General features: G+C 44.5%; 1 protein-coding gene across 1 annotated transcript in view; it reads left to right on the top strand.

Moving 5' to 3' along the window:
- The window catches only part of LOC136835735 (zinc finger protein 850-like), a 260,556-nt gene that overhangs the window by 190,223 nt on the left and 51,976 nt on the right, over nucleotides 1-18,357 (top strand). The window contains 3 exon segments of the mRNA XM_067099597.1: nucleotides 13,579-13,641; nucleotides 13,880-14,959; nucleotides 15,202-15,384. Of these exon segments, the coding sequence (XP_066955698.1) occupies nucleotides 13,579-13,641; nucleotides 13,880-14,959; nucleotides 15,202-15,384 (1,326 nt within the window).

Genomic DNA, 18,357 nt, shown 5'->3' with positions numbered 1-18,357 from the left:
GAGGACGGCTTCTTGGTTGGCCAGACTGATCACAGATTCGAGCGCGGGCGGGGCTGAAATTTGGTTCTTCCGCCCTGAAACAGCTGCTGTTGCAATGGGGAGGCAGTTCTCATGCTGAATGAGACCGAAGTGCCACGGGTGGGTTCCTTGGCATGCCTCGTCGACTGCAACAAAAGGTCCTGTGTCAACTTCTGTAAGTCGGACGCGATCTGTTCTATTGCAGCTCTTGGGAATAAAGCTGACCGATCTAAAGGTGCAAGCAGGAGAGCTGATCTTTGAGAGGGAGTAACACCTTTGGAGGTAAAGGTACACCATAATTCCCTTTTCTTAAGAGCCCCCTGGGGCAGCTCCTGGGAGCCATCCCTAATGGCCTTATCTGCGCACAAGAGTACTCCCAGCCAGTCTGCAGCGAAGTCCTCTTGAAGTGTACTTCAGTCTTCAATTTCCTTGGCCAATGCCAAGACTGTCCAGCCTAGGAAGCTGAGTACTTTGAAGACTTAAAAAATGTCTTTCACAAAAATGACAGAATACGTGAACATAAGCTTTGCAGAGTTAAGAGCCAGTCTCAGCGTTGCGTCCACAAGACTGGAGAAGTCCCCTTGGGAGGCGGCAGAAACTCCCAGCGAAGGCGATTCCCCAGTGGAGCATGACGAGTACCTCCTTAGCGACAGACGGGAGGGAGGTGCACTGAAAACTGCTTTATCCAGCTCCCTCTTTCCTGCTAACCGTCAATGCCCAGTGATGCCTTCCTAGAGGATGAGATGACCATCTTCTGTAGTCTAAAGGCCTCTACTGGCTGTCTCATCAAGAAGGCCAAACCAGGTGATGACGGGGCCCTTGGAGAGAAGAAAGATGGATAGCAGAAGAGGAAGTACCTCAAGAGGGCTGAATACTCTGACGTAGGATAATCTTGATCTACAGTTTCTTTATCAACTTCCTCATTTGATGTAATGGGAGAAGGAGCTAAGTCCTCCTGATCCTGTGTAGCAGCAGGTTGCTTTTGTAAAAGCCCAATGCTGTTATCCAACTGCTGTTGGATACGTTCCAACGAAGGATCCGTGACGGCAGGCACTGGCGCCAAACGTTTGGCTTCTGGCGTCAAGCGTACTGAAGGTGAGGATTCTGACACCTGGCGCTCGGAAACTGGGCATACGGACACTGGGTGCCACTCGGCAGTTGGGCGCTCGGAGACTGAGTGCTCATAACCTGATCGCTTGGACACTGGGTGATCTGACACCATAAGCTTGGACATTGGGCGTTCGGACAGTGTGCGCTCGGAAGTTTGGCGCTTCGACACAGAACAGCAGGACACTACATGATCAGAAACCAGGCACTTGGCCGCTGAATGCTCGGACAACTTGCATGAGGAATGCCATGTCATAGACCAGCTCACCGGCATCGAAGTGTCATGCACAAGCCGATCAGGACTGGAAGTTAGATATTCGGACAACTTGGATAAGGAATACTGCGTCAAAGACTGGCTCTCTGTCACCAAAGTGTTATGCACAACCCTCTTGGAACTAACCCAAAAATTGCAGGAGGGAAGAGGACTGTGCTCTTGTTCCCCGGGAATCTTACGTGGGTGCCGGGAAGTGTGCTCAGCAGAAGGAGCATGCCTTCTCAATGGCCTTAATACCTTTGAAAATAATTTACGCCCCCTGTCTGCACTGGTGTCCGAACCACTGGGCGACATAGCGCACACATCAGTATGAACGCCTTTCCAATGGCATTCTGCCAAGTCCTGGGTTCGATCAACATCCTTGGTTGAGGGGGCAACTACATGTGGGCAAACCCCACCAGCCTCCCTTGGACTTCTAACACAGGTAGAGGTGCAGAAGGCACAGGCTGAGAGGCAATATCCAATTTCAGAGTAGAAACCTGACTATCTAAAGCTTTAGCCTCTCGGCTACTAGCAGCCCTTCTCTTGTCTGTCTCTTTGGAGTCTATCTAGATGTGCTTCCAAAAATGATATTTTAATGATAAAATAAAGTTTGTTCATACTTACCTGGCAGATATATATATAACTGTATTTCCCCGAAATCAAACAGAATTTCAAACTAAAACTGCCCAATTGGCCAGGTGGGTAGTACTCACATTCCATGCAGCTGGGAGCGAGTCCCGGGAACATCGCCTTTGGGAGCGAGAATCGAAACCATTAGCCGCTGGGGCGGAATCGGGAACACATTCCCATTTTCTATTCAGACACTGATGCCACTGGCCAAGAGGAGCGGGTGGGCACTAAAAGTATATATATATCTGCCAGGTAGTATGAACAAGCTTTATTTTATCATTAACATATCATTTGTTCATGTGCCCTGCCAGATATGCTATATTCAGATCCTGCATTGGAGGTGGAAGAGACAGAATGATTTGAAACAAAGAAATGTAGGCGACTGGCATGTACAGTTTCATACCTGTTAGCATAGCTGACTTGAGTTTACTGTCACCCAAGCCTGCTTCTGCTTTCTAGAGTCTCCAGCAAGGTAAAGGGACCTATAAGCTGGAGAGATCTAGATGACTGTCGGGCGTGACCACACAATAGGACTAGATCATGCGACCATACAGAGGAAAGGGCAACGACCAACCACCTGACCGGCCTATCACAAGGCAATGAACCTATAGGCTAAAAAATTGGGATGATCCATCTCAATGGCCACCCAACAACCAAAAACACAACAACAAGGGGAAGGCTGACACTAGACCTATTTGCGACCTCCAAAAATCACTGTCTTCCACTTTATTGTTCTCCAGTACCAGATCCCTCTGCATGGGCAACAGATGCCATGCTTTTAGGCAGGTCCAACAAGAATCTGTATGCCTTCCCTCCCTTCTTCGGGATGGCAAGGGAAGTGATAAACAAGTTCCGATCTCACAAGAATGCCTCGATGATCCTCATAGGCCCGTTTTGGCCACTAAGGGAATGGTCCCCAGACCCGATACGTCTCCTGTCCGACTTCCCAACACAAGGTTCTCAGACAACCCCATCTCAAGCGATTCCATCAGGGGTTATCTACACTAGCTCTAATAGGATTCAAACTGTCAAGAAGCTCCTCAGAGCTAAAGGCTTTTCTAGGGCAACTTCAGAAGCTATCTCAAAATGCAGGCGACAGTCATCGCCCAGAGTCTACCAAAACAAGTGGGCTATTTTCCTCATTTGGTGCAAAAGAAATCACATTTCTTCTAAAACATCTGTGACAGAGATTGCTGATTTTTTGTTGTTTCTGAGAAATTCTAAGGACTTATCCTCTTCTACTATTAATGGTTACAGAGCCATTTTGAGCTCAGTATTCAGACATAGGGCCTGGGTCTTTCTTCAGATCAGGACTTGTGTGATCTTATTAAATCGTTCGATACTTCAAAATGAAAGGATATAGAACAAGTGTTGTGGAACCTGGACGTGGTACTTAATGGCTTTCCAGTCCACCTTTCAAACCTCTTGGCTCTGCTTCATTAAAGTATGTAACCAAGAAGACCCTCTTCTTAGCTGCCTTATCTCCAGCCAAGAGAGTAAGTGAGATTCAGGCTCTTGATAAAAGAATCGGTTTCTCTAATGGAGATGTGATAAGTTCCTATGCCCTTGGTTTTCTTGCAAAGAACAAGAATCCAGCAAAACCTCGGCCTCATTCTTCTTGCATTGAGAACCTAATTGAAGTAGTAGGTTCAGAAGACAAGGAAAGATTCCTTTGTCTAGTAAGGGCACTCAAATTCTACCTCCATAAGACTGACAGTATAAGAGGTCTTATGCGTTCAGTGAAGAACCCCTCGTGACCTCTCTCGAAGAATGCCTTCTCTTTCTTCCTGAGAGATCTCATTCATGAGGCACATTCCCAAGTAGGAGAACAGCTTCTACCCATTTTGAAAGTGAGAGCTCACGAGATTAGGGCTGTGGTGACATCTTTATCATTTAAGTATAATCTCTCTCCTTCTTCCATTCTACAATCCACATATTGGAAATGTAAGTCAGTATTTACGTCACTATTTACTTGATGTTGAAACATTTTTTAATAATTGCAGTACCTTGGGTCCTTTATTGGTGGCTGGCATGGCGTTGGGGAAGGAGTTATAGGAAGCATTCCTTCCATCCTTACTCTTCGCCTTGGAAACTGGTGTTGAGTCTTAGGGGCGTCTGGGGTTACTAGGATGCCCACCAGGTGTTTTAATGGTTGGTTAGTGGTGTTTTTAATTTTCTTGTGCAGGTAACAGCATTGTTCTCTAGTTATTGGGTGTCAGTACTGCGCCCAGGGTAGGGGCAGCCTTTTTACACTGCTAGCGTTCAGAGAAGTCCTTCACTGCGAGGTCCCCATTTATGTAGTAGGTGACGCTTGGCTATACCGCCACACCTCTACGGGGTAAGATGAGCACCACCAGAGTCAGTATCTTCCTGCAGCAGCTCTCTTACCAGGTAAGGAAACAACAGGCATCGTATTGATGCTAGCAACCTTTTCCATTCTCAACTCATTACTTTTATTAATGCTTGGGGGTAGAATGATGTAGGGGCTTTTTATAGTACACAATTGGGACAGTATGATGGGAACAGTTTTGAAGGTTATTAAATTAAACTCCGATTTTCCTTAACCTAATTTATTTCCTTAACATTACACTTATTTCCTACTTACTCTTAATATTTACCAAAACAATCTTCCTATACTTAAACTTAGCCTAACTTAATACTACAGATCACCAAAACCTATCCTTAGTTCCTTAACCTAACTTCTTATAGTTTTTTTGCCCAATAATTTTAAGAATCTAATCTAATTTTATTTCTTAATCCTAAAAATGGAAACACATCCAATGCTTGGAAGATCAATCTTCAAAGTCTACTTGGGATTGTCCAACAAAGATCATTTGAGAACCAAACACACTTTTCTTTAAGTAGTATTCTGTACACAACTTCACTGTAACCCAATTCACACTGCGATTCCTCTCTCGATGTTTTTTCGTTTCCTTGGAACAAGTCTGTAACAATCAGTTTATAGTGTCTTGTATTATCATTTTCTACTGCAAACTTGAATAAGTCAGCCTCTGGTTCACACAACTAATTTGTAAGTAGTACTTGCTGCAAAGCATGGCAAGCATTCAGGAGGGAAATAAAGGCCTTGTTTCCTTCACTGTTTCTCAACCAGGTTCTCTCAGTCCAAGCACTATGGGCATTAAGGTGAAGGGGAGTCTACTCTATCCTACCACAGGCAGTCCCCGGTTTACGACGGTTCCGGCTTACGACGTTCCGAGGTTACGACGCTTTTCAAATATATTCATCAGAAATTATTTCCCGGCTTACGACGCATGTTCCGGGGTTACGACGCGTCGTACGCCGATCCGACGGAAGAAATTTGGCCCCAAAACGGCAGAATCATCATAATTTGAAGGTTTTTTTTTTATGTAAAACTCAATAATAATGCAGTTTACGTCGTTTTCAATGCACCCAGAGCATTAAAAGTAAGGTTTTCTTATGATTTTCGACGATTTTCTGGTTTACGACGATTTTCGGGTTACGACGCGCGCAAGAACGGAACCCCCGTCGTAAACCGGGGACCGCCTGTACTCTCAAGCAAACTGCAAGTAAAAAAAGAAAAAAAAACATGAAAACTTCCATTAGACATTCATAACAAAAACACAAAATAAACATAATAAAAAAACATCACAGCAAGAAAAACGGAACAATCAGTTCACACAAACCGTCTTTCATCATACAAACCCAAATTTAACCTGCTGCAATGAGTCCATGAATCCCACCTCCTACCAGTGTGGGACTCAGCTATGTACTTGCTTGGTAAGTTACTTATATAAGAATGACATTTTTATAATAAAATAAAGTTTTATATATACTCACCAAGTAATTACAGAGTGAGAGCCCTCCCTCCTCCCCTCACAGGGACATTGTGTCATAAACAATTGAGAAACTGCTGTGTTGTTCCTCTCCTTAAAAGTGGGTAGGGCTAGTTACACCAAAAACAAAACAAAAAAAAGAATTGCTGCTGCGAATTTTCAAATTTCAGCTGCCGGTTACTGGAAATTGATAGCTATGTAATTACTGTACTTGCTAAGTATATATAAAACTATTTCATTATAAAAATGTAATTTTTTCCTAACTATACAAACCTGAGATCTTTACAGTTAAATGCTCACCTCATGCCACCTCTCATTCTGCTCCATGGGCCAAGAGACAAAGTCAATGCATACTGGCTGGGTGGGCGCGACCCCGCCCCGTAGTCAGTGTCAGCTACATACTTAACGACGTTGTTTAAAGCTAAATGGCCGGTCTCCAGCTGCGTTGCAGTATATTCCCATGTAAAGACGTCAGGTTTATATAGCTAGGAAAAATACAAATTACTTTTAAAACTGTCATATTTTAGATTAGATTATTGCTAGCACAACCATGCAGAAACTAAACTTGCCAAGTTAAAAATCAAGAATTATTCCAAGGATTGATGAAATGCTAAATAAATTAACTAAGCATTTGCATCATAGCCTGACGTCAGATTGGTAAAAATTATAAGGGATGAGTATACAGTAATAATAATTTGTTCCTACTGGAATTCAAACCATTGCCTTTTATATTGGAGTAATCTTTAGTGCCAGTTGGAATTGGCTGTTCAAACTTGGTAACAACGTATAGTTAACTGTGGCCTAGGACCCTATACTCACCTACCATCCCTTGTAGAGGGGTGGTGCCAACAGGGTACCTCGTACAGTAGGGAATTAAGGTTCTTTGCAATATCCCTTCGGCCCCCAGCTGCTGTAACCCCTTCCATTCCTTTCACTGTTTGGTAGTTCCGTTCATATTCTCTTTCTTCCACCTTACTTTCCTCAACCTTCTCCTGGCAATTGATTCATAGTGCTTCAATTGCAAAAGGTTTTCATCCCGTTACATCTTCCAGACCACTTTATTTCTCTTGCTTTCCCTTTCAGCAGTAAATGACCTCGTCAGAGATCTGAGCGCTTGCTTGGCTTTTGGACTGAATTCTATATTCCGTTCCATGCCTTTCTTACACCCGACGACACTAAGCACTTTTTCGTCGGCCATCATTGAGAGACGATGTCTTGCTGTGTTCCTACTAACTGCTAAATTGGAACTTGTGGTTATTTTTTGAGTGTTAGTGCCTACACAAAAACAAACATTCCGTCTTTACATAGGATTTTGCTTGCGATGTGAGCTGAAACAGCTGTTAACTTTCAAACAAGGCTGTTAGCTACCAGTGGTAGGAGGCGAAGCCCCTCCCACTTGTTGGTCTGCACTCCACTTTGCTTTTGGCTGCCGTTGTGAGAAGAGGTCTCTGCACTTTTCTGTCCGACTGTTGTTCGCTTTCCTTTTTCTTTGTGGTTTTGTGTATATGAGTGTGTTTATTTATTTGCCTTTTATCTATAATGCAAACCTCCAACTTGCAACAGCCTGGGGAGAGGAAACCTTTCATTAAAAGGAATTGCTCAGGTAAAAACAAACCTTGTAATCAGTCCCTCTTCTCGTTAGAGATAGACCCCTCATACTTTGTGTACATCATGCAGGAAGCATGTCTGTAATCAAAATAGTCTGTGTAGTGAGTGTCGAGTCTGGCCTTCTGAACAGTGGGTGAAGTTTGCTTGGAAAAAGAAGAGAGAAGCAAGTTTCTCCAGTGTCATCAGCGTGCAATACTCCGCTGGTGACAGCGAAGATTCTGTCCGAGTCCTTGCCCCCGGCCAAGCTTCCACCCGCTGTTGCTATCCTAAGGGAGTGGTTTCTCCTTCGCTGTCTCCTACTGCGTTATCAGTAGAGAGCCAACGTAAGGGAACGGTTGACTGGTTTGACTCTCTGGTGGTCTCTGTTCACTTGGAAGGGAAATTGTCTTACAGGTGTTGTGGCTATCTCTATGCCTCCTGGGGAAGCCAAATGTTGAGGGTATGATCTCCCACTTGAAGGCCTCCATGGGCCTTCCAGTAACTGCTTCCACCATAACTGTCACTACTTCTATGGGTACAGTGTCTACTGGCTTGAGGGTCACCACTCATCAGTGATGCCTTCGAACATGCCTCCGATAGTGTGCCCACAAGTGTTACCCTCTACACGGTCTTACCTTGGTTACATCCTTCTCCATACCCTGCTGTCCAAGGCCTGCCACAATCAGAAGAGGAATCAGAAGTCTTCATCGTCTTTGTTGTGTGCTGTCACCTCCTCTCCTTCTTCCAAAGCTAGCAAGCGTAGGAAGAAGAAGGCTGCCTCTCCCAGCTGTAAGAAGTCCCGTAGGGCTTTTGACGGCCAGCCTTATTCCATAGAGAAGGCCATGGGGTCTCCCACTAGCGTTACTACCAGTACTGCAGCCCCCGTTGCCACCGGCACGGGAATAACCGTTGCCCTGGGTTCCACGGACCCTTGGTACAACAGTACTGCTCCCAGGACCCAGGAAGTCATCTGCCCAGGCCAGTAAGGGTCCCTAGGCCTGGCTGCTAACCTGTCCCAGCGAGAGGTAGTGAGTAGAGAGAGTGCAGGTACTCACTCACCCCCATCCTGTTCTCCTAAGGGAATGGTGCAAGGGTCCGGAGGTGATGCCAGCCTACCGGTCCACTCACCTGGGAAAGGCAAGATCCAGTCTTCTTCTACTGTAGAGGCTTTGGCTTCTGAGAGGCTGTAGCACGTCTTTGTGATAGCTCTTGTTCACGTTCTTGTGAACGGGACCGCTCTCCACAGCCTTACTCACCTGCTTCCATCCCAGCCCGACCACAGAAGCATAAGTTCCAGGTTTGGTCCTCGGGCTGGACCAGTCATATGCTCGAGTGGTAGAGAGTTCATCAGGGGGCTCTGGCGAGTGTCCCTCTCCTGCAGAAGGAGTAACCGTGAAAGACCGTGCCCTGGAAGGGCTTAAGAGCCCTATGCCCCAGGACCTGGACACCCCCGAATTGCTGAGGAGTTTTTCAGAGATCGTCTGTTTGATGTCGCAGTTTAACGATCTCGAGGAAGAGACCATGGCTTTCCCTGTGGACTGTTCTTCAGCCATCAAGGCTTTCCGGGGACCCATGGTTGCGACTTGTGGAAGGGGTCTTGGACCAAGTGAATTATCTTGTGTCTGGGCTGGAGAAGTCACTTGCATCTAGCTGATCGTGCAAGACGCTTCTTCAGCCTCACACTCTCCAGAGGAGATACTAAAATCTCTTGTAGAGGCTTTGCTGACCAAACAGGTTGACCTGGACCTGGTTCGTCTGTGTCCGGGTCTGTCGCTGGACTGCCTCCATACAGATGGAGTTTCCCTTTCACAGCAGGAGGCAGCAGCAATGGAATCGACTGTCATGACAGCATTCCAGACAGTTTCCTGGATAGATCTCTGGTCCCTTGCAATGGCAAGATTGCCTCTTCCTCTCTGGGGTCTCACAAGGAGGAAGCCACATTCAAGAGGCTGATGGTGTCCGGAGGTAGAGCCATCACATACCTACCCCACCAGACGGCTGACTTGTGGGCGAACCTGGTGATCAAGAGGAGAGACTCTGTCTTGACTCATGTCACCAGGTTTGTTGGTTCTGAGTCAGCATTGGCACTCAGGAATGAACTGGTGCTGGGTTCGGCTTCCCTCTTCTCTAGAGGAGAAGTGGATGCCACGGTGGACAGGCTAGGGATGAAAAATAATGAACTGCTTGTTCACCAGGCAGTGGTCAAGACCTTCGGGTCTTCACACTGTAGCCTACCTTTCTGGTCAGGCTGGCTCTTCCTATTCGGGTCCTAGTAAGTCCCAAACTTCCAAGGGTCCACGCAAGAACACCCAGTCTTCTGCCCCTGCTAGGAAGGGTGCGCAGCAGTGCTCCATTCATTTCCCTGCCCAGCCTGGGAAAGGGGGCAAGGGTAAGAAGAAGGGGAAGGGGACTGGTACGGCATTCCTTCCCCACCTGTTGCCATTGATGAGGGGGTACCTGCCAAGCCATTGGGCAACACAGCAGTGATGTGGAGCAGAAACCTTGGAGTTCCATCCCCCCCCCACCCCCCCACCAATATTCCAGTCCGTTTCCAGAAGACTTACATTCCTGGCTCACCGACGACCTCATGCTATGGGAAGAGGTGAAGGCAATGCTGAAAAAGGTGCTGTAGAAGTTGGGACAGATTGGTCTCCAGGGGGTTTTAGAGCTGTCTTTTTCTCGTAGAAGACAATGGGTGTGGATACCAGTCATAGACCTTCCTCCCCTGAACTGATTCATTCACCAGACCGACTCAAGATGGAAACAGTATGGTCAGTACTCGATGCCATCAGGGAGTTCGACTTCATGCTTTCAGTGGACTTTAGGATGCATATTTTCGAACACCTATCCTCCAGTTTTTCCGGTTTTTGAATTTTCTCATGACCTGACGGTCCCGTTCGATTTCGAGAAGTCCGATCTCGCACCCAAGCAGAGCATAAGTATCTGGGCATGCTGAAACTAGTCTACCCCCTTGGACTCGAGTATCAGCAAGTTCAGAGAGGCATTGCATTAATTCCTGTCCCAACAGGAACAACCTCGGCTGTGACGACAGACACTTCCACGTCATTCTGAAGCTCAATGTGTCATTTTAGCCTGATGAGTTTCAGGATCGAGTGATGGGCACTCCTTGGTGTTGATGAACAACAGTACCCTCATCACCATGGTAGTAGCATACGTCAGCGAGCAGGGGGCGGAACTGGTTTCCCTTCAGCTCCACATGTTGGCATTGTGGGTGCACGAGTGGCAGTAGCACACTCAATAGAGCTGTCAGGCAAGTACATTCCTGGGAACCAGAATGTAGTGGCAGACAAGCTCAGTCGCCGGGGTCAGGTGATAGGGACATGGCCCCTACACCCAGACATTGTTGAAGGTGCCCAATCTTTGGGATCTCTTTGCAACCAGACACAACAGAAGCTGCAGGTTTTGTTCTATTGTTACAGAACCATGGGCAGTTATAGAAGACACCTTCCAACACCCATGGGACAATCTTGAGGTCTGCGCCTTTAATTTAATTTTTTTTTTTTTCTGATTCTTCGGGTGATCAACAGGGTCGTGATCACCCAGAATCACAGGATGACCTTGATGGCTCCCAAGTAGCCACTTGCCGAGCTCTGCTGTCCAGTAGGAGCTGTTCTGCAGCAGGTAGTGGACTTCTTCGTCCCTCCTTGCCGAGAGGCTTCCCTCTATCTCAGTATGTTGAGATATAGAAGCCAATAGCTGGAACATCTCATGTTAAACTGCCCTTGCCAAGTCCTTCTCTTTAAGGGCATTGATCTCCTTCCTCATGAGAAATCTACATGCTGATGAGAAGCTTCGAACAGTCTTGACATGTCTTACAAGAGTCATCGGACAGGGATCTGACCGTCAAGACTGTGTTCCTGCTTGTCTTCCTTCCTTTGCTCTACACGATAAGGAAGAGAGGACATCGACAAGAGAGTTGGTGAGCCACATGGCCTTCAATGCTAGCACTCGGGGAGTAGGGATCTGTCATGCTCGAATTTATCCCAGAATTTGTGCAAGTCTCGGAATCCTTCAGCCCCTGACACCAGATTCAAGTACCTTTCAGCCCCCTCCCTAAAGGGCCTGGTTGGTGGTGATCGGGACAAGATACTACTGTGTCCAGTTAGAGTGCTGTTGTATTATCCTAAGAGGACCCAGCATCTCAAACCTGAGTGTCAATGACTCGTTGTTAGTACTGGCCCAACCAAGGAAGAAATGTTCAAGAACATGATTTCTTTCTGGCTTTGTGAGACAATCAAGTGCATGTACTCCGTGTCCGACGAAGTAGACAGGAGTACATTCCAAGCAGACCTCACAAGGTTAGAGACATTGGTCCGTCCCTCGCATTCAGGAAGAACCTGTCGGTTCCACAGGTACTAAGGGTGGGAGTGTGGTCACAAAAAACCACATTCACGCCCTTCTACCTCTGGGACATTGCCATGGGTCCGTGGACAGTTTTTCTTGGGTCCTGTGGTGGCTGCTAAACAAGTTGTGTAGCTCACCCAGCTCCCCTAGAGGGACAGGTAGCATCTTGCTTAAGGTGTTCTGTTGCAAAGAGAGAATGTGAGTGAGTGATTGGCCTCCTCCCACTCTCTTTTTATACCCATAGTTCAGAGGGACGGTTGACGAACCGTCACATGCTGGACGGGCATGCGATGCTGGCGAGCTACATAGCCGAGTACTGTACCCTGTCTATAATCTTTCAAGTTTAGGTTAATAGATGCAAGTCTTTCACCTCTCTCTAGTAAGGGGAGAGAGGGGCTGACAATCAAACAAAACCCATTGGTTTTATTAGCCTTTTATTGTCTCCGACACTATGGGTTGATCCAAGCCCTTTTCAGATCAGGGACGTTATACATACCCATTAATTCGAACATCACGTATGCTCAACAGGTCAGAGGCACAGGGCTCCTCCCTCTGCTTTACATGACCAGGAAGAATTCCCCAGTGAGTTGAACAATCAGTCAGTTCAGAGATTTACTGAGATTCCTCCCACCAAGAAGTAAGTCTCCATATATAAAGACCCAAGGTTTGTATACATGTAGGAGCAAACTAAAAATTTGTATTTTTCCTAACATACAAACCTGAAGGTCTTTACATAAATGGCCCACCTCAAGCCACCCCTCATTCTGCTACCTGGGCCGAAAGGCAAAGTGAATGCTAACAGTGGCGGTGGGCGGGAATCCTACCCTACTGTTGATAATTAACCACCTTGTTTAAGGTTAAACAACTGTTTTCCCAGCTCGTGCTGCAAGTATATCCATATGTAAAGACCTTCAGGTTTGTTTGTTAAATTACTTAAAAAATTTTCTATTTTTCCACCCTTGCAGCATTGAAAACCAAAAGGCTTTTTACTGTATTCATTTTTATTTATGTATGTATACATTCATGTGGATTTTAGTGGGCTGGAGTTGAATGTGGATACTGTCAAGTCACAAACAGTGCATATGCAGATACAGCACAGTAATCGAGGAAATACTGTAATATGAAATTTTCGTGGGTATGCAAACCAAAACCTTATATCATATCTCCCATCTCAACCACCCCTCTTGGTTCGTGAGGCCTAAAGAAGTGCTTGGTGACGGGGAATTCCCTAACTCACTTTTCTTAACCACTAGTTAACCCATTTCCAACTTGCACTGCAAGGTACTCCTCCATAAAAAAGCTCTGGTTCGTATGGCTCTGAAGAAAATTTGTCTTATTTGAGGAAATGTATCAGCACATACCTTCCAAGACTGTGTTGCTGGTCGTAATAGCTACTCATGTATTGTATCCACAGCAACAATCAGTGAACCTTATTTAAAAACTGTCATCTCTCTTGAAATTACCACTCAACTCACCCTTATTGTTTTTTTCTTATTGTCCTTGAGGTATGTTCATAAGTAATACTGTAATGTTAAGCTAAGAGGGTTTGCAGATGTGAGAGGGTGGGAGTCAATATCAACTGATAATCTATTGTTGCATTGTTGCCTCAGGAATGTTTTGATGCTGTGTCTGGACAACATTTGGTTAAGATTTTGTATTAATATTTGGTTACTGTCAAGTGCACACCTTGTTTTAATTGGATTGAGACCTTTATAGGAACCTGAATGAAATTAGATTTATTATTATGCTTCAGTTCTGGCATTATGTTTCCTAACTCTGTGTTGCTTTCTTTGATTTCAGATTCTCCCTCAGAAGAACCTTCCTTCCTTCGTCAGTTTTGAGCAGCTTCAAGATTTTGGCAAGGCATGTGTGTTTAATGGTACTACATGTAACATTACCAATAGCAGCTCTTAAAGTGTAAGGGACAACCGTGACAGTGTAGTATTCCTACTTTAAAAATAAGATCTGTTCTGAATATTAGATATATACATCAGCAATGAAATCTGGTTGTAGTCCTTCAAAATATTTTACTTAATTTATGACAGTTTTATTGCATAATCATTTTATAAATTATTTTGTGTTAAGAGTTGTCAATTGAACACATTGTCATTGCAGAACAGGACAAAAGGCTAAAATGAATCCAGAACATTCTTTAGAATTTCCTTTGAAAAGTGAAACTGAAGGTGCATTATCACACCCTTCCATAAATCAAGAAAACAGCAACATGGCTGCCTTTAGTGAAACCAGTGATGGTGACTTTTTGTCTCCGGATCCATTTATGGACATCAAAATAGAGCCAGAGGAATTCTGTGAATCTAATGAAGATGATGGATATTCATATGAAATGAATTCAGTAATGAATGAAAAAGATCCACTGACTTGCAAAAAGAAAGTAAAACAAGAGAGGAGGAATAGTCACAGTGGAGAGAAGCCTTTCAGATCCACTGAGTGTGAGAAAGCATTTGACAAGAAAATTAATCTTCCAAGTGGCATCACAAATCCTACCAGAGAGAAAACATTCATATGCAATGAATGTGGGAAAGCATTTTCCAGTAAAATTACCCTTACAAAACATATAAAACTTCATACTGCAGAGAAGCCATTCATGTGCGAGGAATGTGGGAAAGCATTTTCCCTGAAAGCAAATCTTGCACGTCATATGAGAATGCATACTGGAGAGAAGCCATTCTTGTGCAAGGAATGTGGGAAAGCATTTTCCAGGAAACAACATCTTACAGAGCATATGAGAATGCATACTGGAGAGAAGCCATTCAGGTGCAAGGAATGTGGGAAAGCATATTCCTGGAAAGCACACCTTACAGTTCATATGAGAATTCATGCTGGAGAGAAGCCATTCAGGTGCAAGGAATGTAGGAAAGCATTTTCCAAGAGACAAAATCTTTCAGCTCATATGAAAATTCATACTGGAGAGAAGCCATTCAGGTGCAAGGAATGTGGGAAAGCATTTTCCGGGAAACAAGATCTTACACGTCATATGAGAGTTCATACTGGAGAGAAACCATTCGTGTGTAAGGAATGTGGGAAAGCATTTTCCGTAAGTCATCATCTTACACGTCATGTGAAAATTCATAATGGAAAGAAGCCATTCATGTGCAAGAAATGTGGGAAAGCATTTTCCCAGAAACCAGCTCTTACACGTCATATGAGAATGCACACTTTGTAGAAGCATTCATGTTGAAGGAATGTGGGAAAGTATTTTCCATGAAACAACATCGTACACATCATATGAGACTGCATACTGGAGAGAAGCCATTCATGTGCAAGGAGTGTGGGAAAGCATTTTCCATGAAACCATATCTTACACTTCACATGGGATTTCATACTGGAGAGAAGCCATTCATGTGTAAGGAATGTGGAAAAGCATTTTCCAGGATTCATAAACTTACATTCATGAACTTGCAGTTCATAAGAAAATTCATGTGCAAGGAATGTGAGAAAGCATTTTTCAAGAAACCAGATCTTACAGCTCATATGAGAATTCATACTGGAGAGAAGCCATTCATGTGCAAGGAATGTGGGAAAGTATTTTGCATCAAACTTATTTTTACTGATCATATGAGAATTCATACTGGAGAGAAGCCATTCGTGCGTGAGGAATGTGGGAAAGCATTTTTAAGGAAACCAAATCTTACAGTTCATTGAGAATTTATACTCAAAAGAAGCCATTCATGTGCAAGAATTTGGCAAAGAATATTCTGGGATACATCTTATAATTTGTATGAGAATTCTTACTAGAAAGTAGCCATTTACAGTAAACTCTCAATTATCTGCTGTAATATATCTAAGGCTCTTGTGGAGACTGGAAATTTGTGGATTTGTTAAAGAACACTTCATGGATGTAAAATGCCAGTTACTTGAAATGAATCTTACCTAGTGTTAAAGTTAGCTTATATTTTCGTGCCATTAGGTGCGATCGACATGCAGAGTAAAAAAGTAACGCTTGGCTAACCTGCTAGGGCCGGCTTTGTAATCACCTGTTTCCCACCAGGTGGCGTTGGAATTTTTACGTTCTTGTCAGAATTCTTCATGGTGTGTCCCTATGCAGTCGGTGTGAATCAGCATTAGTAATAATTTTTATGATTTCTGGCTTATTTTCTCCCACACAGTATTGTGCTTGTTTTCTGTTTTTGCATTATGTCATCAACAACAAGCAGAGATGAAAGCATTAGGCTGTATAGGAAAGAGTTTGTAGGAACCAAATGTTTCAGATGTGCATGACCACATAGCCTACCTGTTAGCCTAGCTGTTGAAGCACGTGTGTGTTTTCTTGATGTGAGGGTAATGAGTGATCTGATGAGAGGATGAAAGTGTTATGAAGTATCGGAAGATGCTGGAGGTCGATAGTTTACGTAGACAACTCTTTAGGGCGCACCGTAAGCCTACTACTCGGTCTTTTCCTTTTGTCTTCTGGTGTTGCTGCTACTCCTCCATTAGCCTACCTGGAAGCGTAGGTCAATTTCTCTGCAGACAGGAACTATGGTGTGTCTCAGGGCCGAGGTCTGTGCCCTTCGCCACCTCTCTCGGCTGTCTCTCCGGTTCGGATTCGGCATGTTCTCCAGATGAGTTGTTTGCAAGTTTGGCTCTCGCATTTGCCGGTTCGGGTTAGTCTGTTTTTGAGAGAGAGTTGTTGTGAAGTTTGGTAATTACTTTGGATACATCTCGGCATCGCCCAGTCTGTTTTTTTGATAACCCTCCACTGTCCTGCTCAGTTTTTCCTCTAATCGCTCATATTTGTCACCTTGTGACAATTGCTGTATTCCTTTTTGTAATAGCAGCTCTTCCTCTTTCACAGCATACTTATCTAGAGTGAGTTAGCCTGGCGATAGAACAGCTCTCTCTTCTCGGCAACCACCTCCGGCGGTCGTCACGTTTACTTGGTGACATCACGCAAGAACCCTCTGCCTTCCCCACCCAGCCGTCCGCTACTTACTGCCAGCATTCTGTGTCACCTTTGCTGACGTTCAGTGGTATATCATCTTCTCTGGTCCTTTTTTGCCTCGCCAGCATCGTCCGTAGTTTGCCGTTTTCTTCCATCTCGGTTACTTCGTTTAGACTTTATGGGTTTCAGCTGTGACTTGGTTGATTCTCCTTAAGTATTTAAGCAGTGCATAGCTCGTGTTGTTCCGCTTTTACTTCCTTTTGCCAAAGATGAATCCGTTAACCGGCACTCTTTAGTTTACTTCTCCCTCGGCTCTTGTTAAAACGATTTAGAAGTTAATACTGATTACGGTAAGGTTTGTCATCATACAAGGCGAGCCTTTGGGAAATGGATGAAAAGCCGAAAGAGAAAGCTAGGATACTGTTTAGTGTTGAATAGCTCTGCTCCTAACACGGACAGTGTAGTGTACTTGTAACGTGTACGTAGAGTGAACTCTTAGGAACCAACCATTCTAGGCGATGTACCGGCATGTTTCTGGTTTAATCTAAACAACAGGGGCGATCTCAGAATTGTATCCTCTAATGCCGGTTCTCGGATGCTACTGTATCTATTTCCAGTTTTTGAAGCTGCTTAGAGCTGGGTTAGGAATTACTTACAGGTTTTTTTTTTTTTACTTTCCTCTGTTCAACTTGCAAATTTCAAGTTCTTGGACCAAGGAAGCGAAGACTCCTCTAATAGGTAAGGTTCTTTGACTGAAAAGATACTTTGACCGAGTTGTGAGGCGGAAGTACTTTTGAGTTCGATATTTCATTCTTTGCACTAGAGCTCAGTTACTGTAAGAGTAACACATATATGTGTATATACACATATATGTATACATATGTGTACAGTAATGTTTATGTGTGCATATGTAGACATGTATGTACGTGTGTGGATGCATATGAGAGATGATGATGACAACAGTTATAAATATTAGGCCTGAAGAGGCAGTTTCGTGATGATTTATTAGGGTTGTAACCTCTCCTTCATAGACCGACTTCTGAGGCTAATGGGAGGAATTTCTCATTCCTTTTACAACTCAGTTGTAAAGTAACAGAAACAGTTGCGTACAAATCATATAAAGTAGCCCTGCTCAACCATTAGTAGCTGTTTTTGATAGTGTCCCACCATTGTCTCCTTAACCCCTAAGTTTCTAAGGCCATCGCCTAAGATGTCTCGAATCAGGAGATTAGAAAATTCTTAGCACTACCTCTGAAGTTTTCCCTGTAGTGTCTTGCTCCTACAGCCTTTTTACATATAAGTTCTATATAGAATTCCCCAAGCCACTCTCGACTTCTGCTTCAGTAGTGATCTCACTCGCATTCTAAGTGGAAAATTACACTTGTAACCATAACTGATGTCTAGAACTCCCACTTCAAGTAGGCTGTGTGGTTCCTCAGAGGGCTGTGTTTAGAGTTTCAGAAGTGTCTGGTAAAGCGTCAGGAAGAACCTTTCGTAGTGACGGTTCTTAGGGAAGGATACGTTTTACCCTTCACCCCAATCAACTTCTGATATCCATCTCCCCACACTCCTCACACCAAAGTTCAGAGATGGGATGGGTAATTTGGACAGTTCACTTGGCCGAACATTGTTTCTCTGGCCACACTAACCCATCATCCTCATTCAGTGTGGTAGTCAGC

Source organism: Macrobrachium rosenbergii, chromosome 55, assembly GCF_040412425.1.
Source record: "Macrobrachium rosenbergii isolate ZJJX-2024 chromosome 55, ASM4041242v1, whole genome shotgun sequence".
Taxonomy (NCBI): Eukaryota; Metazoa; Arthropoda; class Malacostraca; order Decapoda; family Palaemonidae; genus Macrobrachium; species Macrobrachium rosenbergii.
Note: the sequence above shows the minus strand (reverse complement) of the source record. Positions and strands in the feature narration are given on the sequence as shown.